General features: G+C 42.1%; 1 protein-coding gene across 1 annotated transcript in view; it reads left to right on the top strand.

The window, feature by feature from the left end:
• Window positions 1–20,558, top strand: part of PTEN (phosphatase and tensin homolog) — a 76,850-nt gene that overhangs the window by 43,949 nt on the left and 12,343 nt on the right. The window contains exons 3-7 of the mRNA XM_077258904.1: window positions 2,519–2,563; window positions 3,752–3,795; window positions 5,349–5,584; window positions 6,903–7,044; window positions 17,297–17,463. Coding sequence (XP_077115019.1) covers window positions 2,519–2,563; window positions 3,752–3,795; window positions 5,349–5,584; window positions 6,903–7,044; window positions 17,297–17,463 — 634 coding nt within the window. The remainder of the gene's footprint in view (window positions 1–2,518; window positions 2,564–3,751; window positions 3,796–5,348; window positions 5,585–6,902; window positions 7,045–17,296; window positions 17,464–20,558) is intronic.

Consider the following 20,558-nt stretch of genomic DNA (forward strand, 5'->3'; position numbering starts at 1 on the left):
TTATACACCAAAAATGCAGGTTTTTACTAAAAAAAGAATTGGGAGCAGAGCGAAGGTCTCACTTTTTAGGTCAAAAATGGCTGCTTTATTAATGGGTAAATTAAATCTCTGCACATGACATTCACATATAGCAGTGTAGCAATAAGCTGTACCACAAAATAAAAGCACTAAGGCTATGTGCACACGTCAGGATTTTATGCGGAAATTTCCTGAGCAAAACCGGAGATTTTCTGCATAAAATTCGCACGCTTTTTTTCGCACTTTACTCGCGGTTTTGTCGCGGTTTTTTTGTGTGGAGTTTTCACTTTTTTTTCCAGAGTTTGCGATATAAGAGACTAGCATTCCTTGATGGGTCACAATCTAGCAGCTCTGAACTATACTCTATATCTGACAACTTGCTGCATCAGCCACTCATGGCTGTTTAACCCCTTAGATGCTGCTGTCAATAGTGACTACAGCATCTAAATGGTTTATAGTGTGGGGGCTTTTCTCTTTAACCCTATTGGCACTCTGAGATCATGATTGTGTGGTCCAGATGTTTGTCATGGCCAAATAATGGCGTTGGTGTCTGCCGGCTACAGTGACCTGTTAAGAAGTTATCAGTATTTAGATGGTAAAAATAAACTTTTTCATTCCTGTCATGTCACTTTAATTCCTGAAAAGCAAACGCAATTTTGAATGTTAAGGGGTGCCTTTTTTAAAATGGTTTAACGCTTGGGGGTTTCCAATATAAATGACCTCCGAAGTCACTTCAAAACTGATCAGGTCCCTATAAAAAATAAGTTTTGTAAGTTTCCTTAACCCCTTTCTGACCTCAGATGGGATAGTACGTCCGAGGTCAGATCCGGCTCCGGCAGTGAGCCCACATCAAAGCCCCGACATGTCAGCTGTTTTGAACAGCTGACATGTGCGCGCAATAGCGGCGAGTGGAATCGCGATCCACCCGCCGCTATTAACTAGTTAAATGCCGCTGTCAAACTATGACAGCGGCATTTAACTTCCGCTTCTGGCCGCGCAGCCAAAAATGCGCTCATCGCTGACCCACATCACATGATCGGGTGTCAGCGATGCGTCGGCATAGTAACCAGAGGTCTCCTTGAGACCTCTATGGTTGCTGATGCCGGCTTGCTGTGAGCACCACCCTGTGGAAGACGCTCATAGCAAGCCTGTAATTAAGCTACATAGGAGCGATCTGATGATTGCTGCTATGTAGCAGAGCCGATCAGGCTATGCCAGCTTCTAGGCTCCCATGGAGGCTATTGAAGCATGGCAAAAGTGAAAAGAAAATGTTTAAAAAAATATGAAATAAAAAAAATATAAAAGTTTAAATCGCCCCCTTTCCCCCATTCAAAATAAAACAATAACAATAAAATCAAATATACATATTTGGTATTGCCGCGTTCAGAATCCCCCGATCTATCAATAAAAAAAAAGAATTAACCTGATTGTGACGGCGTAGCGAGAAAAAAATTAAAAACGCCAAAATTACGTTTTTTTGTTGCCGCGACATTGCATTAAAATGTAATAATGGGCGATCAAAAGAATGTATCTGCACCAAAATGGTATCACTAAAAATGTCAGCTTGGCACGCAAAAAATAAGCCCTCACCCGTCCCCAGATCACGAAAAATAGAGACGCTACGGGTATCGGAAAATGGCACATTTTTTTTTTTTTTTTTTTTACCAAAGTTGGAAATTTTTTTTCACCACTTAGATAAAAAATAACCTAGACATGTTTGGTGTCTATGGACTCGTAATGACCTGGAGAATCATAGTGGCAGGTCAGTTTTAGCATTTAGTGAACCTAGCAAAAAAGCCAAACAAAAAAACACGCATGGGATTGCACTTTTTTTGCAATTTCACCGCACTTGGAATTTCTTTCCCATTTTCTAGTACATGGCATGCTAAAACCAATGATGTCGTTCAAAAGTAAAACTCGTCCCGCAAAAAATAAGCCCTCACATGGCCATATTGACGGAAAAATAAAAAAAGTTATGGCTCTGGGAAGGAGGGGAGCGAAAAGCGAACACGGAAAAACGGAAAATCCCAAGGTCATAAAGGGGTTAAAAAAGGAAAAATTACTGCTGCATTTTTAAACCTCCTAAAATGCTAACAAAATAAAACGACATTTTACAAATGGTGCAGATATAAAGCAGACATGAAGGAAATGTTGTTTATTAATGTTTTTTGTGGTGTGACTGTCAGGATTAAAGGTAAAATCATTCAAAGTTTGAAAATTTGCACATTTAACATTTGCCACTTTTTTTATATTTATAAATAAACGCAAAACTTATCAACCTAACTTCACCATTATCGTAAAGTATAGTGTGTCACGAAAAAACTGTCTCAAAATCAATGGGATATGTTGATGCCTTCCAGAGTTATTGCTACATAAAGTGTCATTGGTCAGATGTAAGAAAAAAAATAAAAATTGGCCCGGTCACTAAGGGGTTAGTATCATGGTGCTTATTTATGATGTATTTCCTGGTGCTTACAGTAGTATTTTAATTATTTTCAAGGTTTTTGGACTCCAAGCATAAAAACCATTACAAGATCTACAATCTGTAAGTATATCTTGGTGTTGCCTCCTTTTTTCTAAACCCCACAATTGGTAAAAGTGTCTGCCTTTCACTTTCTGTAGACCGAGTGGATGGGTATTGTTTTACAAACTTGCATGCCTGAAACAATTAGTTGGAGGGGCCTAATGGAGATTTGTGTCGCGGTGGTGGAGTGATGAGGTTAGATGGAATTTTGGCAGCCGTTCATGTTACATGATCTACTTTTAAATGACTTGGGTGTTTGCCCACTCCATGGCCTGTGACCACGTGTTGAATTGGGAATAAAATATATAGACAGCACATTTCAGCTTGTAGATTTGTGAGGCTCATGCACCCCCACCCCACTGCTTTATATGATCTCTCGATTTGGTATATCCATTTAATAAAGGATATTTGTCACCTGGTTCGTGCTGAGGGCAGCATAATGTAAGAACAGATCATTATTCCAGTGCAGAATTTTTTTTTTTTTTAATTAATGCAAGTCTGAGAGCCTCGTTCTGTCTCGCTTGTATTGAGAAAGTGACTTCTGGCCAATAGTGTTGTGAGCTGGTTGGTCACATGATCCAGTAGAGGATCACAGCATTAATGCTTACATTAAACATACATTACTGATAGGCTAACATGCTGAAATGAAAAACAGAACACTGGAATGGTGCTTTACATTTGTTTATAATGTATTCTGCCTTCTCGTGGATGAGGAGTGCAAGGATTTACAATTACAGGCTTGCTTTCTATACGTCCTCTTTAACTGTGCCTCATCTTGACGTGTTCCAAGACATTATCTAACAATGGGCAGACATGTCGTTCATAGTCCATTTTCCAGAGCCGTCAGTCTGGAGTGTATTGGCCTGTGAAGGAGACAAGCCAATAATGACATCACAGGGCTTTTGCACTCAGAGCTGTCCAAGATCAATGACTGAGGTCTTAATTGAATATCTCTTTAAATAATGCAGAATAATGTGCTGGACAAGAGCAGGCCTCAAATAGGAATTGGAAATAATTAGACATTCTTCTTTTGTTACCAACTAGATTGTTTGCTCTACCGGCTGACATTCATTGGTGAGGCTGAGCCTTATGTCATTTTGCTCTGTTGGTATTAATATAGATGGGCTCTGCACCTCTTCGTGGTGCTGTGAACGAACATGGTACATTGTCACTGTTCCTGGAGCTAACCTCTCTCTGCTTCACTTGTAGATGTGCTGAAAGACATTATGATACCAACAAATTTAGCTGCAGAGGTAAGTCACAGTACACCGCTCATGTGCTGAGATAGAAATAAGATCACAACCAGAAAGATCATTCAGTGCTTTACTTTTTTTTTCTTTCCTGCTGAAACAGTTTCTTGTACAATCTCTGTATGCAAAGTTCACATCTTGTGTGTGTGGTAAAGATTTATACACAGCATTACTCCATCCAGTAATAACTGTGATTTTGGCGTTCAGATCCTGCTGCGGTTTCATTGCAGATTTTAGGCTGTGTGCACTCGTTCCGGATTTTTTTTTTGCGTTTTTTCACTTTAAAAACGCATAAGAAACGCATCCATATGCATCCCATCATTTAGAATGCATTCTGCAATTTTTGTGCATATGTTGCTGCACTGCGGTAAAAAACGCAGCATGTTCATTAATTTTGCGGATTTTTTTCGGATTTCCCACTATATTATTGCATTGGGAGCCTCAGGAAAAATCCATTAAAAAAAGAAGAAAAAAAAGCGCGAAAAAAACGCATGCAGATTTCTTGCAGAAAATGTCCTGTTTTGTTCAGGAAATTCCTGCAAGAAATCCCGACGTGTGCACATAGCCATATACTTTACCATTGCGAATTATGAAATCTGCTCAAAGAATTGATAAGCTGTAGATCCAGTGCCATGCATTTATCTGTGTATGCTGCAGGATACCCAGGAGATACTGGCAGGGTTACTCTGACAGCAGCTGTGCTCTGCTGTTAACCCCTTAACTGTTGCAGTGAATTCTATTCACTTATCTGATGACTGCCACTCTGCATCGCAATTGCTGGTGCCAATGGGATGTCATGGCTGCCGAGGGCCTGCGGAAGACCCTTGTGCATGCCATGTCAGAGCCCCCTCCAATGATCACCAGACTGGCTGGACTTCATAAGACGGTAATTCTTTTGTACATACTGTAATACTGTAGTATTATACTATATAAAACAAGCGATCTGACAGTCACAAGTTAAAGTCCCCTAAGGGGACCAAAAATGAAATTAAGAGATTCTTTTAGAAACTTGAACCACCCATTCCCGCTTTTAAAAATAAAGAAATTGAAGAAATAAATTTATTTAACATCACTATCTGTAGAAGTCCAAACTATCAAAATATAAAATGAACTCGTACGGTAAAAGCCGTAAGGCCAGAATTGAATTTTTATTAATCACCACAACTGCTCCCCAAATAAAATGCAATAAGTGTTCGGAACATAGCATTTATCCCAAAAAAGATGTCAATAAAAAATTTTATATAGAAATTCCTGATTTACTTCTCTCACTAAGCAAATAAACTTTGCAAGTTTGGTATCACTGTAATCGTACTTACCTGTAAAATGTCGCCACAGGTCATTTTTATGTCATCTGCCGAGCACTTAATTTGGGAAATCAGTGGAAGTCTAATGTCTGTCATCACTTGCGACCTCCTTTTTCTTATGTCACATAGCAAACTGAAAGTCTTATTTGCCTTGTTTTTCTTCTTTCTATCATCTTCAGTGTAAACTGAGGATATATTTGTCATTTGCCAAGCAAAAGATTACTGAGCCTCATACAGGTTTTTTCTTTGCAGTTGCACAATATCCTTTTGAAGACCACAATCCACCACAGTTAGAACTAATCAAACCTTTTTGTGAAGATCTCGACCAATGGCTAAGTGAAAACGACAATGTAGCAGCGATCCACTGTAAAGCTGGCAAAGGACGTACAGGGGTAATGATTTGTGCATATTTGCTACATCGAGGCAAGTTTCTAAAGGCACAAGAAGCATTAGATTTTTATGGAGAAGTGCGGACCCGAGACAAGAAGGTACGTGGAATCATGAAGGTCATTGTCTTGGAGAAAAAAAAAATTACAATGCTAAGTTATCGTATATACTAGAGTATAAGCTGACCCCCCCTAATTTTGCCACAAAAAAACTGGGAAATCTTAATGACTCGAGTATAAGCCTAGGGTGGAAAATGCAGCAGCTACCGGTAAATGTCCAAAGTAAAAATAGATACCAATAAAAGTAAAATTAATTGAGACATCAGTAGGTTGTGTTTTTGAATATCCATATTGAATCAGGAACCCCATATAATGCTCCATAAAGTTTATGATGGCCTCATAAGATGCTCCATAGACACATTTGCCCAATATAATGCTGCACAAATGTTGATTATGGCCCCATAAGATGCTCCATACAGACGCCCCATATAATGCTCCACAAATGTTAATTATGGCCCCATAAGTTGCTCCATAAAGATATTTGCGCCATATAGTGCTGCACAAACATTGATTATGGCCCCATAAGATGCTCCATAAAGATATTTGCCCCATATAATCCTGCACAAACGTTTGTTATGGCCCCATATAAGGCTCCATACAGACACTTGCCCCATTTGCTGTTGCGATAAAAAAAAAATCATACTCGCCTCTCCGTCGCTCAAGCCCCCGGCAATTTCAATATTCACCTGACATCGTTCCGGTGCTGCTCCATTTTCAGCGTCTTCTGCACTGACATTCAGGCAGATGGCGCGCACTAACCATGTCATCGCACCCTCTGACTTGAGCGTCACTGCTGAAGACGGAGCGGCGCTGGAACGAGGAGCAGGTGGATATCGCGCAGTGCTGCACTCCCCTCCCTGTTATACTCACCTGCTCCTGGCGCGGTGCAGTCCCTGCTTCCCCGGCGCCCCAGCTTCTTCCTGTATTGAGCGGTTACCGTTACCGCTCATTACAGTAATGAATATGATGCTCCGCCCCTATCGAAGGTGGAGCCGCATATTCATTACTGTAATTAGCGGTACCATGTGACCGCTCAGTACAGGAAGAAGCTGCGGCGCCGGGGAAGCAGGGACCGCGCCAGGAGCAGGTGAGTATAATTAGACAGCCCCCTCCCCTGCCGACCCCTGGGTATGACTCGAGTATAAGCCGAGAGGGGGACTTTCAACCCAAAAAAAAGGGCTGAAAATCTCGGCTTACACTTGAGTATATATGGTAATTTTAATTCTGTCAAACTATTATTTTATTTAAAGCCAATAGACCGCGCACACAAGAACTAAAAGCGCATCTCATGTATTAACCGTACTTGTAAAGAGAATGCGCTTCTCAAATGTGTTACCACTGTCCTTTTTTTTATATTTAGGGTGTGACAATTCCCAGCCAAAGGCGTTATGTCTATTACTACAGCTACTTGTTAAAAAATAATTTGGATTACCGACCAGTGGCACTTCTGTTTCACAAGATGATGTTTGAAACTATTCCAATGTTCAGCGGTGGAACTTGCAGTAAGTATGACCTGTCCATCTTGTTTTTTATTCTCCCTGCTATTGCCTGTTTCTGGTAATGGACATTCTTGTAATATTTCCGGCAATGTTGCAGTGGCAGAGGTTCCTTACAGGAACTGCCTGCTTGTTTGGTCTACCATAGGAATACTGGGCGGAAGCAAATTTGACTTTGACATTCGTCATCCAGTGCTGAAAGAACGTTTTGTCTGTTTACGCCCTGCCTTTGGCGTATATGTTGGAAAAATCATCCAGCCAAGTGTATCCATTGGCCTTCTATTGGATGAACAGAGCAATGAGGAATTTTCATGTGGCTTCTGTGTGGCCAGAATACATTGGTATACCTGGAGTGCACTTGCTTTCGGCTTTCCATATGACGCTCTGGTAGAAGGTGTAGAGTGCTATATAGTTCTCTGCAGTGGGAGCCTATGGGTGATGTGGATCTCCCAATTTTATATTAGTTTTAGTGTAATCCTAAGGTTATGTGTACACGTCCGGAATTGCCGCGGCAATTCCGCAACTGTGCCACAGGTAAAACGCATGCGGAATTGGCATGCGTTTTCCCGCTAAACACTAGGGTTTTACAAGCGTAATTAGCTTGCAGAATGCTAGCGTTTTCCAAGCGATGCTACAGATCACTGACAGGTTGGTCACACGTGTCAACAATAGTGTTTGACAAGTGTGACCAACTTTTTACTATTGATGCTGCCTATGCATCATCAATGGTAAAAAGATCTAATGTTAAAAATAATTTAAAAAAAAAAAAAAAAAAATCGTGATATTCTCACCTTCCGGCGTCCCTCGCAGCGTTCCCGCTCCTCGCGATACTCCCATTCTCAATAATGCCTAGCGGCAATGACCTCAGATGACAGGTCATTGCTGCAAAGCATCACTGGGAACGGAAGCATTGCGAGGAGCTGGAACGCCGGAATGTGAGTATATCACGATTTATTATTTTAATTCTTTTACAATTATATGGTTCCCAGGGCCTGGAGGAGAGTCTCCTCTCCTCCACCCTGGGTACCAACCGCACATGATCTGCTTACTTCCCGCATGGTGGGCATAGCCACATGTGGAAAGTAAGCGTATCAATGCATTCCTGTGTGTGCGGAATCCCCGCGATTCCGCACAAGGGAATGAACATGCTGCGTTTTTTTCCGGAATTTTGATTCTAATGCGGATTGCATTCTAATAATAGGATGCTTAATGTATGCGTTTTTTTCGCATTTTTATAGCGAAAAAACGCGAAAAGAAAGCGAAAAATTCTGAACGTGTGCACATAGCCTATAAGTGAGCTGCGACCTCATTGTGCAGAAGGAGAATGTATACATTCTGCAGGAATCTGCTTTACATTCCTATTGTTTTGTGATCTTTACTGTGCTGGAATTTCCTTGCCCTGCGCTTAAAATTTACTGTCCCTATGACAACACTTCCTGTGCTGGAGTTCATTGTCTTGGTGATTTTATTTTTTTCTTTTGCATCCAATCGCTTTTTATGGCAGTTAAAATGTAGATATTAAAGGGAACCTGTCACCCCCCAAAATCGAGGGTGAGGTAAGCCCACCAGCATCAGGGGCTTATCTACAGCATTCTGGAATGCTGTAGATAAGCCCCCGATGTATCCTAAAAGATGAGAAAAAGAGGTTAGATTATACTCACCCAGGGGCGGCCCCAGTCCGGTCCGATGGGTGTCGCGGTTCGGTCCGGCGCCTCTCATCTTCCCTACCCTGTTGAGGGCAGAGCAAGTACTGCAGTGCGCAGGTGCTGGGCTTCTCTGACCTTTCCCGGCGCCTGCGCGCTGCAGTACTTTTCTCTGCCCTCAACAGGGCAAACAAAGTACGCCTGTGACGGAGCTGCGGCGTGAAGACCAGAAGAGGACGTCATCCAATGAAGATAGGAGGCCCGGACCGCGACGCCCATCGGATCGGACTGCCCGCCCGCCCGCCCGCCCAGGTGAGTATAATCTAACCTCTTTTTCTCATCTTTTAGGTTACATTGGGGGCTTATCTACAGCATTCCAGAATGCTGTGGATAAGCCCCTGATGCCGGTGGGCTTAGCTCACCGTCGATTTTGGGGGCGACAGGTTCACTTTAATAAGAATAAAAAACTTGGCTAATAAAATATCTATCTATCTATCTATCTATCTATCATCTATCTATCTATCTATATCTCTATCTATCTATATATATATATATATATATATATATCTCTCTATATATATATATATATCTCTATATATATATATATATATATATCTCTATATATATATATATATATATATATATATATATCTCTATATATATATATCTCTATATATATATATATATCTCTATATATATATCTATATATCTATATATATATATATATATATCTATATATATCTATATACACACTGTATATCTATATCTATATATATATATATATATATATATATATATATATCTCTATCTCTCTCTCTCTCTCTCTCTCTCTCTCTCTCTCTCTCTCTCTCTCTCTCTCTCTCTCTGTATATGTATATATATATATATACACACACACTGTATATCTATATATATATATATATATATATAGTATATATAGTATATCTATCTATATATATCTATCTATATATATCTATCTATATATATCTATCTATATATATATATCTATATCTATCTATCTATCTATCTATCTATCTATCTATCTATCTATATATATATTTTATTTATTTGTCCGAGGGGTACTTCCGTCTGTCTGCAACTTCCGTCTTGGAAATCCCGCGTCGCTGATTGGTCTCGCCAGCTGCCTGTCCTGGCTGCCGCGACCAATCAGCGCCAGCCACAGCCCGGCCGAGAATTAGTCCCTCCCTACTTCCATCCAGTCAGTGCCCGCTCCATACTTCCCTCCAGTCAGCGCTCACACAGGGATAATGACAGCGTTAACGGACCGCGTTATGCCGCGTGTTACGCACTCCATTAACGCTGCTTTTATCCCTGTGACCAACTTTTTACTATTGATGCTGCCTATGCAACATCAATAGTAAAAAGATCTAATGTTAAAAATAATTAAAAAAAACCAAACCAAAAATACTGCTTTTCTCACCTTCCGTCGTCCACCCAGGCGCGCGCGGCTGCCGCCATCTTCCGTTCCCAGAGATGCATTGTGAAATTACCCAGAAGACATCTGGGTAATTTCACAATGCATCCTGGCAACGGAAGCTGGCGGCAGCCGCGCGCGCATCGACACAGCTTCGCTGGATGCCGGAGGGTGAGAATATAACTATTTTTTATTTTAATTATTTTTTTTAACAGGGATATGGGCCCACACTGCTATATACTACGTGGGCTGTTATATACTGCGTGGCTGCTATATGCTACATGGGCAGTGTTATATACTGTGTGGCCTGTGTTATATACTGTGTGGCCTGTGTTATATACTGCGTGGCCTGTGTTATATACTGCGTGGCCTGTGTTATATACTTCGTGGCCTGTGTTATATACTGCGTGGCCTGTGTTATATACTGCGTGGCCTGTGTTATATACTGCGTGGCCTGTGTTATATACTGCGTGGCCTGTGTTATATACTGCGTGGCCTGTGTTATATACTGCGTGGCTGTTATATACTACGTGTGCTGTGTTGTATACTGTTTGGTATGTGGCCTGTGCTATATACTATGTGGCTGCTATATGCATACATACATATTCTAGAATAATACCCGATGCGTTAGAATCGGGCCACCATCTAGTGTATGAATAAGGTGTATTGCTTTGTGTGGTTCTCTTCCCTATCCGGAGCCATTATCCAGTTTTTATTAAGGGCGGACAGTCATATCTGATAAGCTTTGGTGTGGAGATGGTATATGCTAAAATAAAGTTCTGTGTAGGTTTTGAACTAATCGAATGAGCGATTTCTAATAGCGCTGCTGGAATCTTTGCCCATTGCTGTGGTGGGATTTGATGAAATCGAGAAGCTGAAGTATCTACTTATTTGGGGGGGCATTTTTCTTTTTTTAGAGTATACCTTTTTTGTCTGATATGACTGTGCCATCATTCAGGCTGTCCATATGTGAATTTTATAATGTTTCAGAACAAAGAAATGCGAAAGGCTCAGATTGGAGATTATAGTATTAATAAGCCCCATTTTTCTTCTACTTAATGTTACGCTTTTTTTTGTTGAAGGCGTTAGACTCCTTCTGTACCATTTTGTCCCAATTTTACACTCCGTTGTGGTTTTCCTCTGGCTTTTTGTGCTGTGAGTTAACAGCCTCCACCCTTCCTGTTCTGAATATCTGCGGCATTTTGGTTTGTGCACCTGAATAGTGTGTCCTAACACAGCTCACTGCTTGGTTTTTGGTAATTGGTGTGTAGTGCTCATTAAGTGGTTGTCTTAAATTTCATTCTCTAATAATTACTGCAATTGGCGCTCTGCATTATAAGCTGTCGAATAAGAGTATGAAGTAAAGTTAAAGGGTAGCAGAAGGTTTCAAAACCTTTGCATTATATTCATTAGTTTTGATTGGTGAGCATCACGGTCCTAAGATCCCCCACCCATGGGTTGGACAGAAAGAAGTGCGGAAGAAGAGCGTGGCGGAACCTTGAAGTGTGAACAAAGCAATGCAAGGACCCTTAGGGTATGTGCACACGTCCGGATTTCTTGCAGAAATTTCCTGAAGAAAACCGGAAATTTTCTGCAAGAATTCCGCATTTTTTTTTTTTGCGTTTTTTTCCCGTTTTTTTCGCGTTTCTTTTAGCATTCTGCAAGCGTAATTAGCTTGCAGAATGCTAAAGTTTTCCAAGCAATCTGTAGCATCGCTTGGAAAACTGACTGACAAGTTGGTCACACTTGTCAAACATACTGTTTGACAAGTGTGACCAACTTGTTACTATAGTAAAAGATAGAATGATTAAAAAAATGGTTATACTCACCCAGACGATCTCCTCAGCGGCGTCCGTTCCTATAGATGCCGGTGTGGTTCAGGACCTGTGATGACGTCGCGGCTTGTGATTGGTCGCGTGAGTCACATGAGCGGTCACGCGACCAATCACAAGACAGTGACGTCATCACAGGTCCTGAACCACACCATCTATAGGAACCGAAGAGAGAGCATGGACCGGAGAGGCGGGAACACTTCGGCGGCCATCAGAGGGTGAGTATAGGACTATTTTTTATTTTAATTCTTTCTTTTTTTTGACCAATTATATGGTGCCCAGTCCGTGGAGGAGAGTCTCCTCTCCTCCACCCTGGGTACCAACCGCACATAATCTGCTTACTTCCCGCATGGTGTGCACAGCCCCGTGCGGGAAGTAAGCAGATCAATGGACTCCTAGGTGTGCGGAATCCCCTTAATCCGCATTTTTTAATGAACATGTTGCTTTTTTTCCGCAATGCGATTTTTTTCGCGGAAAAAATCGCAACATTTGCACAAAAAATGCGGAATACCCTCTAAATAATAGGAGGCATATGTAAGCGTTTTTTTCACGTTTTTATTACGTTTTTATAGCGAAAAAACGCGAAAAATCCTGAACATGTGCACATGGCCTTAAGGCCCCGTCTCACATAGCGAGATCGCTAGCGAGATCGCTGCTGAGTCACAAGTTTTGTGACGCAACAGCGACCTCCATAGCGATCTCGCTATGTGTGACACGTACCAGCGATCAGGCCCCTGCTGCGAGATCGCTGGTCGTGTCGGAATGGCCTGGACCTTTTTTTGGTCGTTGAGGCCCAGCTGACATCGCTGAATCGGTGTGTGTGACACCGATCCAGCGATGTCTTCACTGGTAACCAGGGTAAACATCGGGTTACTAAGCGCAGGGCCGCGCTTAGTAACCCGATGTTTACCCTGGTTACCAAAAAAAACAAACAGTACATACTCGCCTTTCGGTGTCCAGGTCCCTTGCCGTCTGCTTCCTGCTCTGACTGAGCCGCCGTACAGTGAGAAGTGAGAGCACAGCGGTGACGTCACTGCTGCTCTCACTTCTCACTGTACGGCCGGATCTCAGTCAGAGCAGGAAGCAGACGGCAAGGGACCTGGACACCGAAAGGCGAGTATGTACTGTTTGTTTTTTTTGGTAACCAGGGTAAACATCGGGTTACTAAGCGTGGCCCTGCGCTTAGTAACCCGATGTTTACCCTGGTTACCCGGGTGCTGCAGGGGGACTTCGGCATCGTTGAAGACAGTTTCAACGATGCCGAAGTCGTTCCCCTGATCGTTGGTCGCTGGAGAGCGGTCTGTGTGACAGCTCCCCAGCGACCACACAGCGACTTACCAACGATCACGGCCAGGTCGTATCGCTGGTCGTGATCGTTGGTAAATCGCTTAGTGAGACGGGGCCTTTAGACATCCCCTTATCTGAGGTTCTGTGCAGTCCTTGGGCTTACAATGTGGGATAAAAAAAATGTTGTTCTGGTTGTTTGCACAGCTAAAAGCCAGACAGATGACTGTGAAAGGTATATGCACACAACCACTACTCCAGGTAGACGAACCCAACGAGGTTTTCAGGAACAATACGCTTAACCCCTTCCCGACCTGTGACACAGCGTATGCGTCATGCAAGTCGGTGCCAATCCGACCTGTGACACATATGCTGCGTCACAGAATGATCGTGTTCCTGCAGATAGGATGAAAGGGTTAACCCAAAGCAAATTTCACCCAACCTACAGGAACAAGGGGGAGCGGTACTTCAGCCCAGGGGGAGGCGGGTGGCTTTGCGCCCCCCCCCCCCCCCCCCCCGTGGCAACGATCGCTCTGATTGGCTGTGTCACTTTCAACAGCCAATCAGAGCAATTTGTAATATTTCACCAGTGAAGCTCGGTGAAATATTACAATCCAGCCATGGCCGATGCTGCAATATCGTCGGCCACGGCTGGATACCCCGATCTGCCCCTACCACCGACTGACAAGCGGCGATCTGCCGCCGTCAGTCTTTCCTCTCCGTTATGTCCTCCGCTGCAATCATCTCCCCTCTGTCCTGTCCTGCGCCCCACCCCCCCGTACCTCCGGAGTCCCAGGGCCCCTCCTGGTGTCCGTCTGGCTCCTAGGATGGGCGCAGCCATCTTCCAAAATGTCGGTCGCATGCGCAAGTGCGCCAGCCAAATCGGCCGGCAGGTTCGTTCATTCATTTTGATCACTGTGATAGGATCTATCACAGTGATCAACATAAAAAAATAGTAAATAACCCCCCCCCCCCCTTTATCACCCCCATAGGTAGGGAACATAATAAAATACAGACAATTATATTTGTTTTTATTTTTCCACTAGGGTTAGGGTTGCAACTAGGGTTAGGGTTAGAAATAGGGTTAGGGTTGCAGTTAGGGTTAGAATTAGGCTATGTGCACACGGTGCGGATTTGGCTGCGGATCCGTAGCAGTTTTCCATCTTGTTTACAGTACCACGTAAACCTATGGAAAACCAAATCCGCTGTGCCCATGGTGCGGAAAATACAGCTCTGTATTTTCCGCAGCATGTCAATTGTTTGTGCGGATTCCGCAGCGTTTTACATCTGTTACTGTATAGGAATCTGCAGGTGAAATCCGTACAAAAAACTGGAAATCCGCGGTAAATCCGCAAGTAAATCACAGTGCGTTTTACCTGTGGATTTTTCAAATAGCACACATCCGCAACGTGGGCACATAGCCTTAGGGTTAGGGTTGGAATTAGGGTTAAGATTAGGGTTAGGGGTGTGTTGGGGTTAGGGTTAGGCTTGTGGTTAGGGTTGTGGTTAGGGTTGGGATTAGGGTTAGAGGTGTGTTGGGGTTAGTGTTGGAGTTCGGATTGAGGGGTTTCCACTGTTTAGGCACATCAGGGGGTCTCCAAACGCGACATGGCGCCAACATTGATTCCAGCCAATCTTGCGTTGAAAAAGTCAAATGGTGCTCTCTCCCTTCCGAGCCCCGATATGTGCCCAAACAGTGGTTTACCCCCACATATGGGGTATCGGCGTACTCAGGACAAACTGGACAACAACTTTTGGGGTTTAATTTCTCCTGTTACCCTTGTGAAAATAAAAAATTGCGGACTAAAAAAAAATCATTTTTCAGGAAAGAAAAAGTATTTTTTATTTTCACGGCTCTGCGTTACAAACTTCTGTGAAGCACTTGGGGGTTCAAAATGCTCACCACACATCTAGACGAAGGTTGTTCACCGAAACGCGCGTTGGGGCGGAGGCGTGTGCCAGGAGTGTCTCTCATTATTGCTGTGGGTAAATTATCGCTATGTGCTCTTTTCATTTCACTATTCTTATGACGCTGTGCCTCTGGTTAACTGTGTATTGACTACCGTGAGTGATTTTTAGTTGCAGCGCCCAGTATTCATCAAGAGCATGACTGATTATCGGTGTGAACCCTGTACTGGGTGTGATTAATGTTTGGGTACACTGCTTTAGTATTCCTTTACCCCACGTATAACAATATGTTTGATTGATAATATCTGGGCTGGAATTTGATTGTTTGACCTCCTGATACATGCCTCCTGCCATATTCTTTGCAGCACTATTTTAGACTTCTTTCTGTGTTTTGCCTCTCTACACCTGTTGTTATTTTAAATAATAAACTTTATTGATGTTTTTCACTGTTGGACCGAATATCATCCTTTCTTTGGATATATAGTTCCTTGAAAGGTCTAGTTTCCAAAATGGGGTCACTTGTGGGGAGGCTCCTATGTTTAGGCACACAGGGGCTCTCCAAACGCGACATGGTGTCCGCTAAAGATTGGAGCTAATTTTCCATTCAAAAAGTCAAATGGCGCTCCTTCCCTTCTGAGCCCTGCCGTGCGCCCAAACAGTGGTTCTCCCCCCACATATGGGGTATCAGCGTACTCAGGACAAATTGGACAACAACTTTCGGGGTCCACCTTCTCTTTTTGACTAAAAAGTTACATTTTTTCCTTCCATATTGCTTCTGCTGCTGTGAAACACCTGAGTACCTTGAGGGGTGCAGTTTTTGGAATGGTGTCACGTTTGGGTATTTTCAGCCATACAGACCCCTCAAACTGACTTCAAATGTGAGGTGGTCGCTAAAAAAATGGTTTTGTAAATTTTGTTGTAAAAATGAGAAATCGCTGGTCAAATTTTAACCCTTATAACTTCCTAGCAAAAAAAAAAAAAATTGTTTCCAAAATTGTGCTAATGTAAAGTAGACATGTGGGAAATGTTAAGTAACTATTTTGTGTGACTTAACTCTCTGGTTTAACAGAATAAAAATTCAAAATTTGAAAATTGTGAAGTTTTCAAAATTTTCGCCAGATTTTTTATTTTTTTTTTCCACAAATAAATGAAAAAATTATCGACCTAAATTTACTACTAACATGAAGATCAATATGTCATGAAAAACAGTCTCAGAATCGCTAGGAACTGTTGAAGCGTTCCCGAGTTATTACCTCATAAAGGGACACTGGTCAGAATTGCAAAAAATGGCCAGGTCATTAAGGTCAAAATAGGCTGGGTCATGAAGGGTTTAAAGATATGCTGGCGTGTGTTCCCACCCCCACCCCGAAGTGTCTTCTGTGTTGGTGGTAGTAGTCTCCTAAGCATTTTTTTATATCTTGAGTGCATTTTTAAATATATATTCCTGTAGTATTTTTGTTGTTTCTTTGACATTTCTTTTAAAATTGGCATTCTTCTAGACATTTATTTTTCTTTTCAATTCCAACTATAAAGAAACCGCTTGCAATTTTCCAAGAAAAAAAGCTGTCAGAATGCTCCAAAACAGTCCTGTCTTTTCAGCCTTCCCATTGACTTCCACTATAATGTGCAGAGCGTCTTTAGAGCAGAAGCTGCCTGAAGAATGCTCAGATCACGGCCATTAACCTCTTGACGTCTTTGGAAACATGAAGCGATTAAGAGACGCTCAATAGATTAAACGTGAACAACAAGAAGCTTCTACATAGAAACTATTATTTTTTTTTCTTTTTAGCTTTGTGTGCCTTACACTGGTTATGGTGTACATAACCTAAAGGCCACAGTTACAGCTCATCTCATGAATGTGTTATGTCATTATAGTCTATCTAATGACTTATAAATCAATGGATGAAAAGATCAAATACTAACTAGTGTGTATATAATATATTTAACTTGGTACTCTACTCAAGAAATTGTTTATTACATTTGTATGATCAAACTATCTTTGATTCCTGAAAAAAAAATTACAGCATTTTTGTTGTGATTTTACAGCACTTGTGGCCAAATGTGTCCTTAAGTCTATTAATCTGTGGCTTTGTGATGGTTTTAAGACCTGATTTTCCATAAATGTTCTCTTTACCTTTCCACTCTTTCTTCTGTAGATCCCCAGTTTGTCATCTACCAGCTGAAGGTTAAGATATTTACATCCCCCACAGGACCTACAAGACGCGAGGAGAAGTACATGTATTTTGATTTCCCGCAGCCTCTTCCTGTTTGTGGGGACATAAAGGTTGAGTTTTTCCACAAACAGAACAAGATGATGAAAAAGGTTTGTGAATTGTTTCTTCGGCTACGACCCAGGATTAAACGATTTACCAAGTGATTTCTCACATTGGTGTTTTCTGGCCGTGTATTCCTGGCATTTTTCTTCTGGTTGTGTTTAGTGATATGGCGGTTACCATCCAGCTATGGTTGTTAGTTTCCTCAGGGCAAGGCCAGATAAATGCCCAGTGTTGGTGATGCTATTTTTCCCCCAAATGTTTAATCCAATAGGAAAGGCTTTTGTTCCCATGCTCTGGCCATGTTTGGGAAAACAGTCTTGAACTGGACATCCTTAGGTATACCTCTTATGGAATATTTGCACTCACCAGTGTTGCCTAAAGGCTTTCCTGTGATTTTAAGAATAGCTGAGAGTGAACCTGTCACAAGAAAAAACACTTTTAACCTGCAAATATGAGGTTAATCTGCAGGTTAATATTGTTGTTAACCTACCTAGCGCCCACACTTGCCCAAAGGCTGCGAGGAGTCAATGAGTTTATACCTTTTGGAAGAAGAGGAGAGAAAAATGAAGGTATTAAAATAGTGGTGGTTGTTTAATCTTTATTTTCTGTTTTCAGTTAATTACATGCTCGTGCTCCGGGGCGGCCTGTGGGGGGGTCTTCATGTGGTGCTCTGATTAAGTATCTGTCTGGCTTCTGACGGTCACTGATCCCGAATTGATCTGCCCCCCTCCCTTATTTTACATAATAATTATTCTAAATATTAGGGGGAAAAAAACTTTTTCAGCAGGCATTGAGGTGGGCAAGGACAGCAGCACGTTTGAGAACTGCTTTTTAACCCCTTTCTGTCATCGAACGGAGTATTACGTCCGAGGTCAGTACCTCCGCTTTGATGCAGTCTCCGGCGGTGAGCCCGCATCAATGCCGGGACATGTTGGCTAACATGTGCCCGCAATAGGCGTGGGCAGAATCGCGATTCGCCTGCACCTATTATCTAGTTAATGCCGCTGTCAAACTCTTGACAGTGGCATTTAACAAGCGCTTCTGGCCATCCAACCGGAAATGCGCGCATCGGTGACCCTTGACACGTGATCGGGGGTCATCGGTGTGTTGGCATGACAACCAGAAGTCTTCTGCAGACCTCTATGGTTGTTGATGCCAGATTGCTATGAGCGCCACCCTGTGGTTCGGCGCTCATAGCAATGCTGCAATTCTACTGCTTAGGGACTATCTGAGCATCGCCTCTATGTAGCAGAGGCAATCGAGTTGTGGCAGCTTCTAGCCTCCCATGGAGGCTATTTAAGCATGCCAAAATAAAAAAAAAATAAACTTTTTTTAAAAAAAGAAAAAATATTAATTTAAATCACCCTCTTTCGCCCCATTCAAAATAAAGCAAACAATAAAAAATAACAAAACTTCACATATTTGGTATTGCCGTATTTAGAATCGCTCTATCTATCAATAAAAAGGATTAACCTGATCGCTAAATGGCATAGCGAGAAAAAGTCAAAACGCCAGTATTACATTTTTGTTGGTCGTGGCGACGTTGCATTAAAATGCAATAACAGGCGATCAAAAGAACGTATCTGCACCAAAATGGTATCATTAAAAACGTCAGCTCGGCACTCAAAAAATAAGCCCTCACCCAACCCCAGATCACGAAAAATGGAGACACTGCTGGTAACAGACAGAAAATAGCACAATTTTTTTTTTTTTTTTTTATATTTTAGCTAAGTTTGGAATATTTTTTCACCACTTAGATAAAAAAAGAACCTATACACGTTTGGTGTCTATGAACTCTTAATGACTTAGAGAATCATAATGGCAGGTCACTTTTAGCATTTAGTGAACCTAGCAAAAAAGCCAAAATAAGTGTGGGATTGCACTTTTTTGCAATTTCACCCCACTTGGAATTTTTTTCCCGTTTTCTAGTACACGACATGGTGAAATCAATGGTGTCGTTCAAAAGCACAACTCATCCCGCAAAAAATAAGCCCTCACGTGGCAATATTGGCGGAAAAATAAAAAAGTTATGGCTCTGGGAAGAAGAGGAGCAAAAAACAAAAACGCATAACCGAAAACAAGCTCCAGGGGTTAAGGGGTTAATGACCTGGCCAGGCTTGGGATACAACTCTGCAGGCACTCTGTGCTGCACACACGGTCCTGATTCCCCATATTTCTGGTACGAGCAGTCTCGTGACTCCATGCATGGGATTTGCTTTATTGTGGTCACGTCGTAACTGCACTTGTGTTTTTTGTTGCACACGTCTAGTCGGCACATGGCCACACATATGCAGCTCGCGTGCATGGGACCACGTAATTGCTTGCTCACATTGGGAATATGGGGAATTGTGACAGCGTACGCTGAGCAGTCTGCAGACTTTTGTCCAAAGACAGTTAATAGAGAAAAGTGCCTGGGATCCTGCAGACTTCTCTCCGCTTATTTTCGAGCATCCTTTGCCTTAAAGGGAACCTGTCACCCCGTTTTTTCAATATGAGGTTAAAATAGTGTTCAATAGGGCCTGAGCTGTGCTGTACAACAGTGCTTTTATTATAGCAAGCAGCCTGAATGGTAAACATATCATTCATTCTCTGAACTGAAATATCCTGCATGTCTATTGCTCCATTCCCTGACAGCAAGCAACCTGAATGGTAAACATATCATTCATTCTCTGAACTGAAATATCCTGCATGTCTATTGCTCCATTCCCTGACCGCAAGCAGCCTGAATGGTAAACATATCATTCATTCTCTGAACTGAAATATCCTGCATGTCTATTGCTCCATTCCCTGACCGCAAGCAGCCTGAATGGTATCTATCTTCGGCATTGAATCCTGCATATATCTATATATGTTAGTCATCTTATTATGCAATTGTTTGTGTTTATAGATATTTAACTCACTTCTGCTTGTCCTTATGCAGAGAGATCACATAACTGTTTCAAAGGGGTTTATGATCCATGTAGACCTGGACATTTGTTTATCTGATCACTACATTTATTGTGTCCTGCTGTCTCAACTGAGTTAGATTGATTGGTAACGAGAGGGGGATAAAGGAAAAAAAAAAAGTGATATCTAAGAGCTAGCCTTCTATAAATGTAGACATAGCTTGGGGATGCATTCGTGCAGGGGTGCATTCGTGCAC

This window comes from Ranitomeya variabilis, chromosome 4 (genome assembly GCF_051348905.1).
Source record: "Ranitomeya variabilis isolate aRanVar5 chromosome 4, aRanVar5.hap1, whole genome shotgun sequence".
Classification (NCBI taxonomy): Eukaryota; Metazoa; Chordata; class Amphibia; order Anura; family Dendrobatidae; genus Ranitomeya; species Ranitomeya variabilis.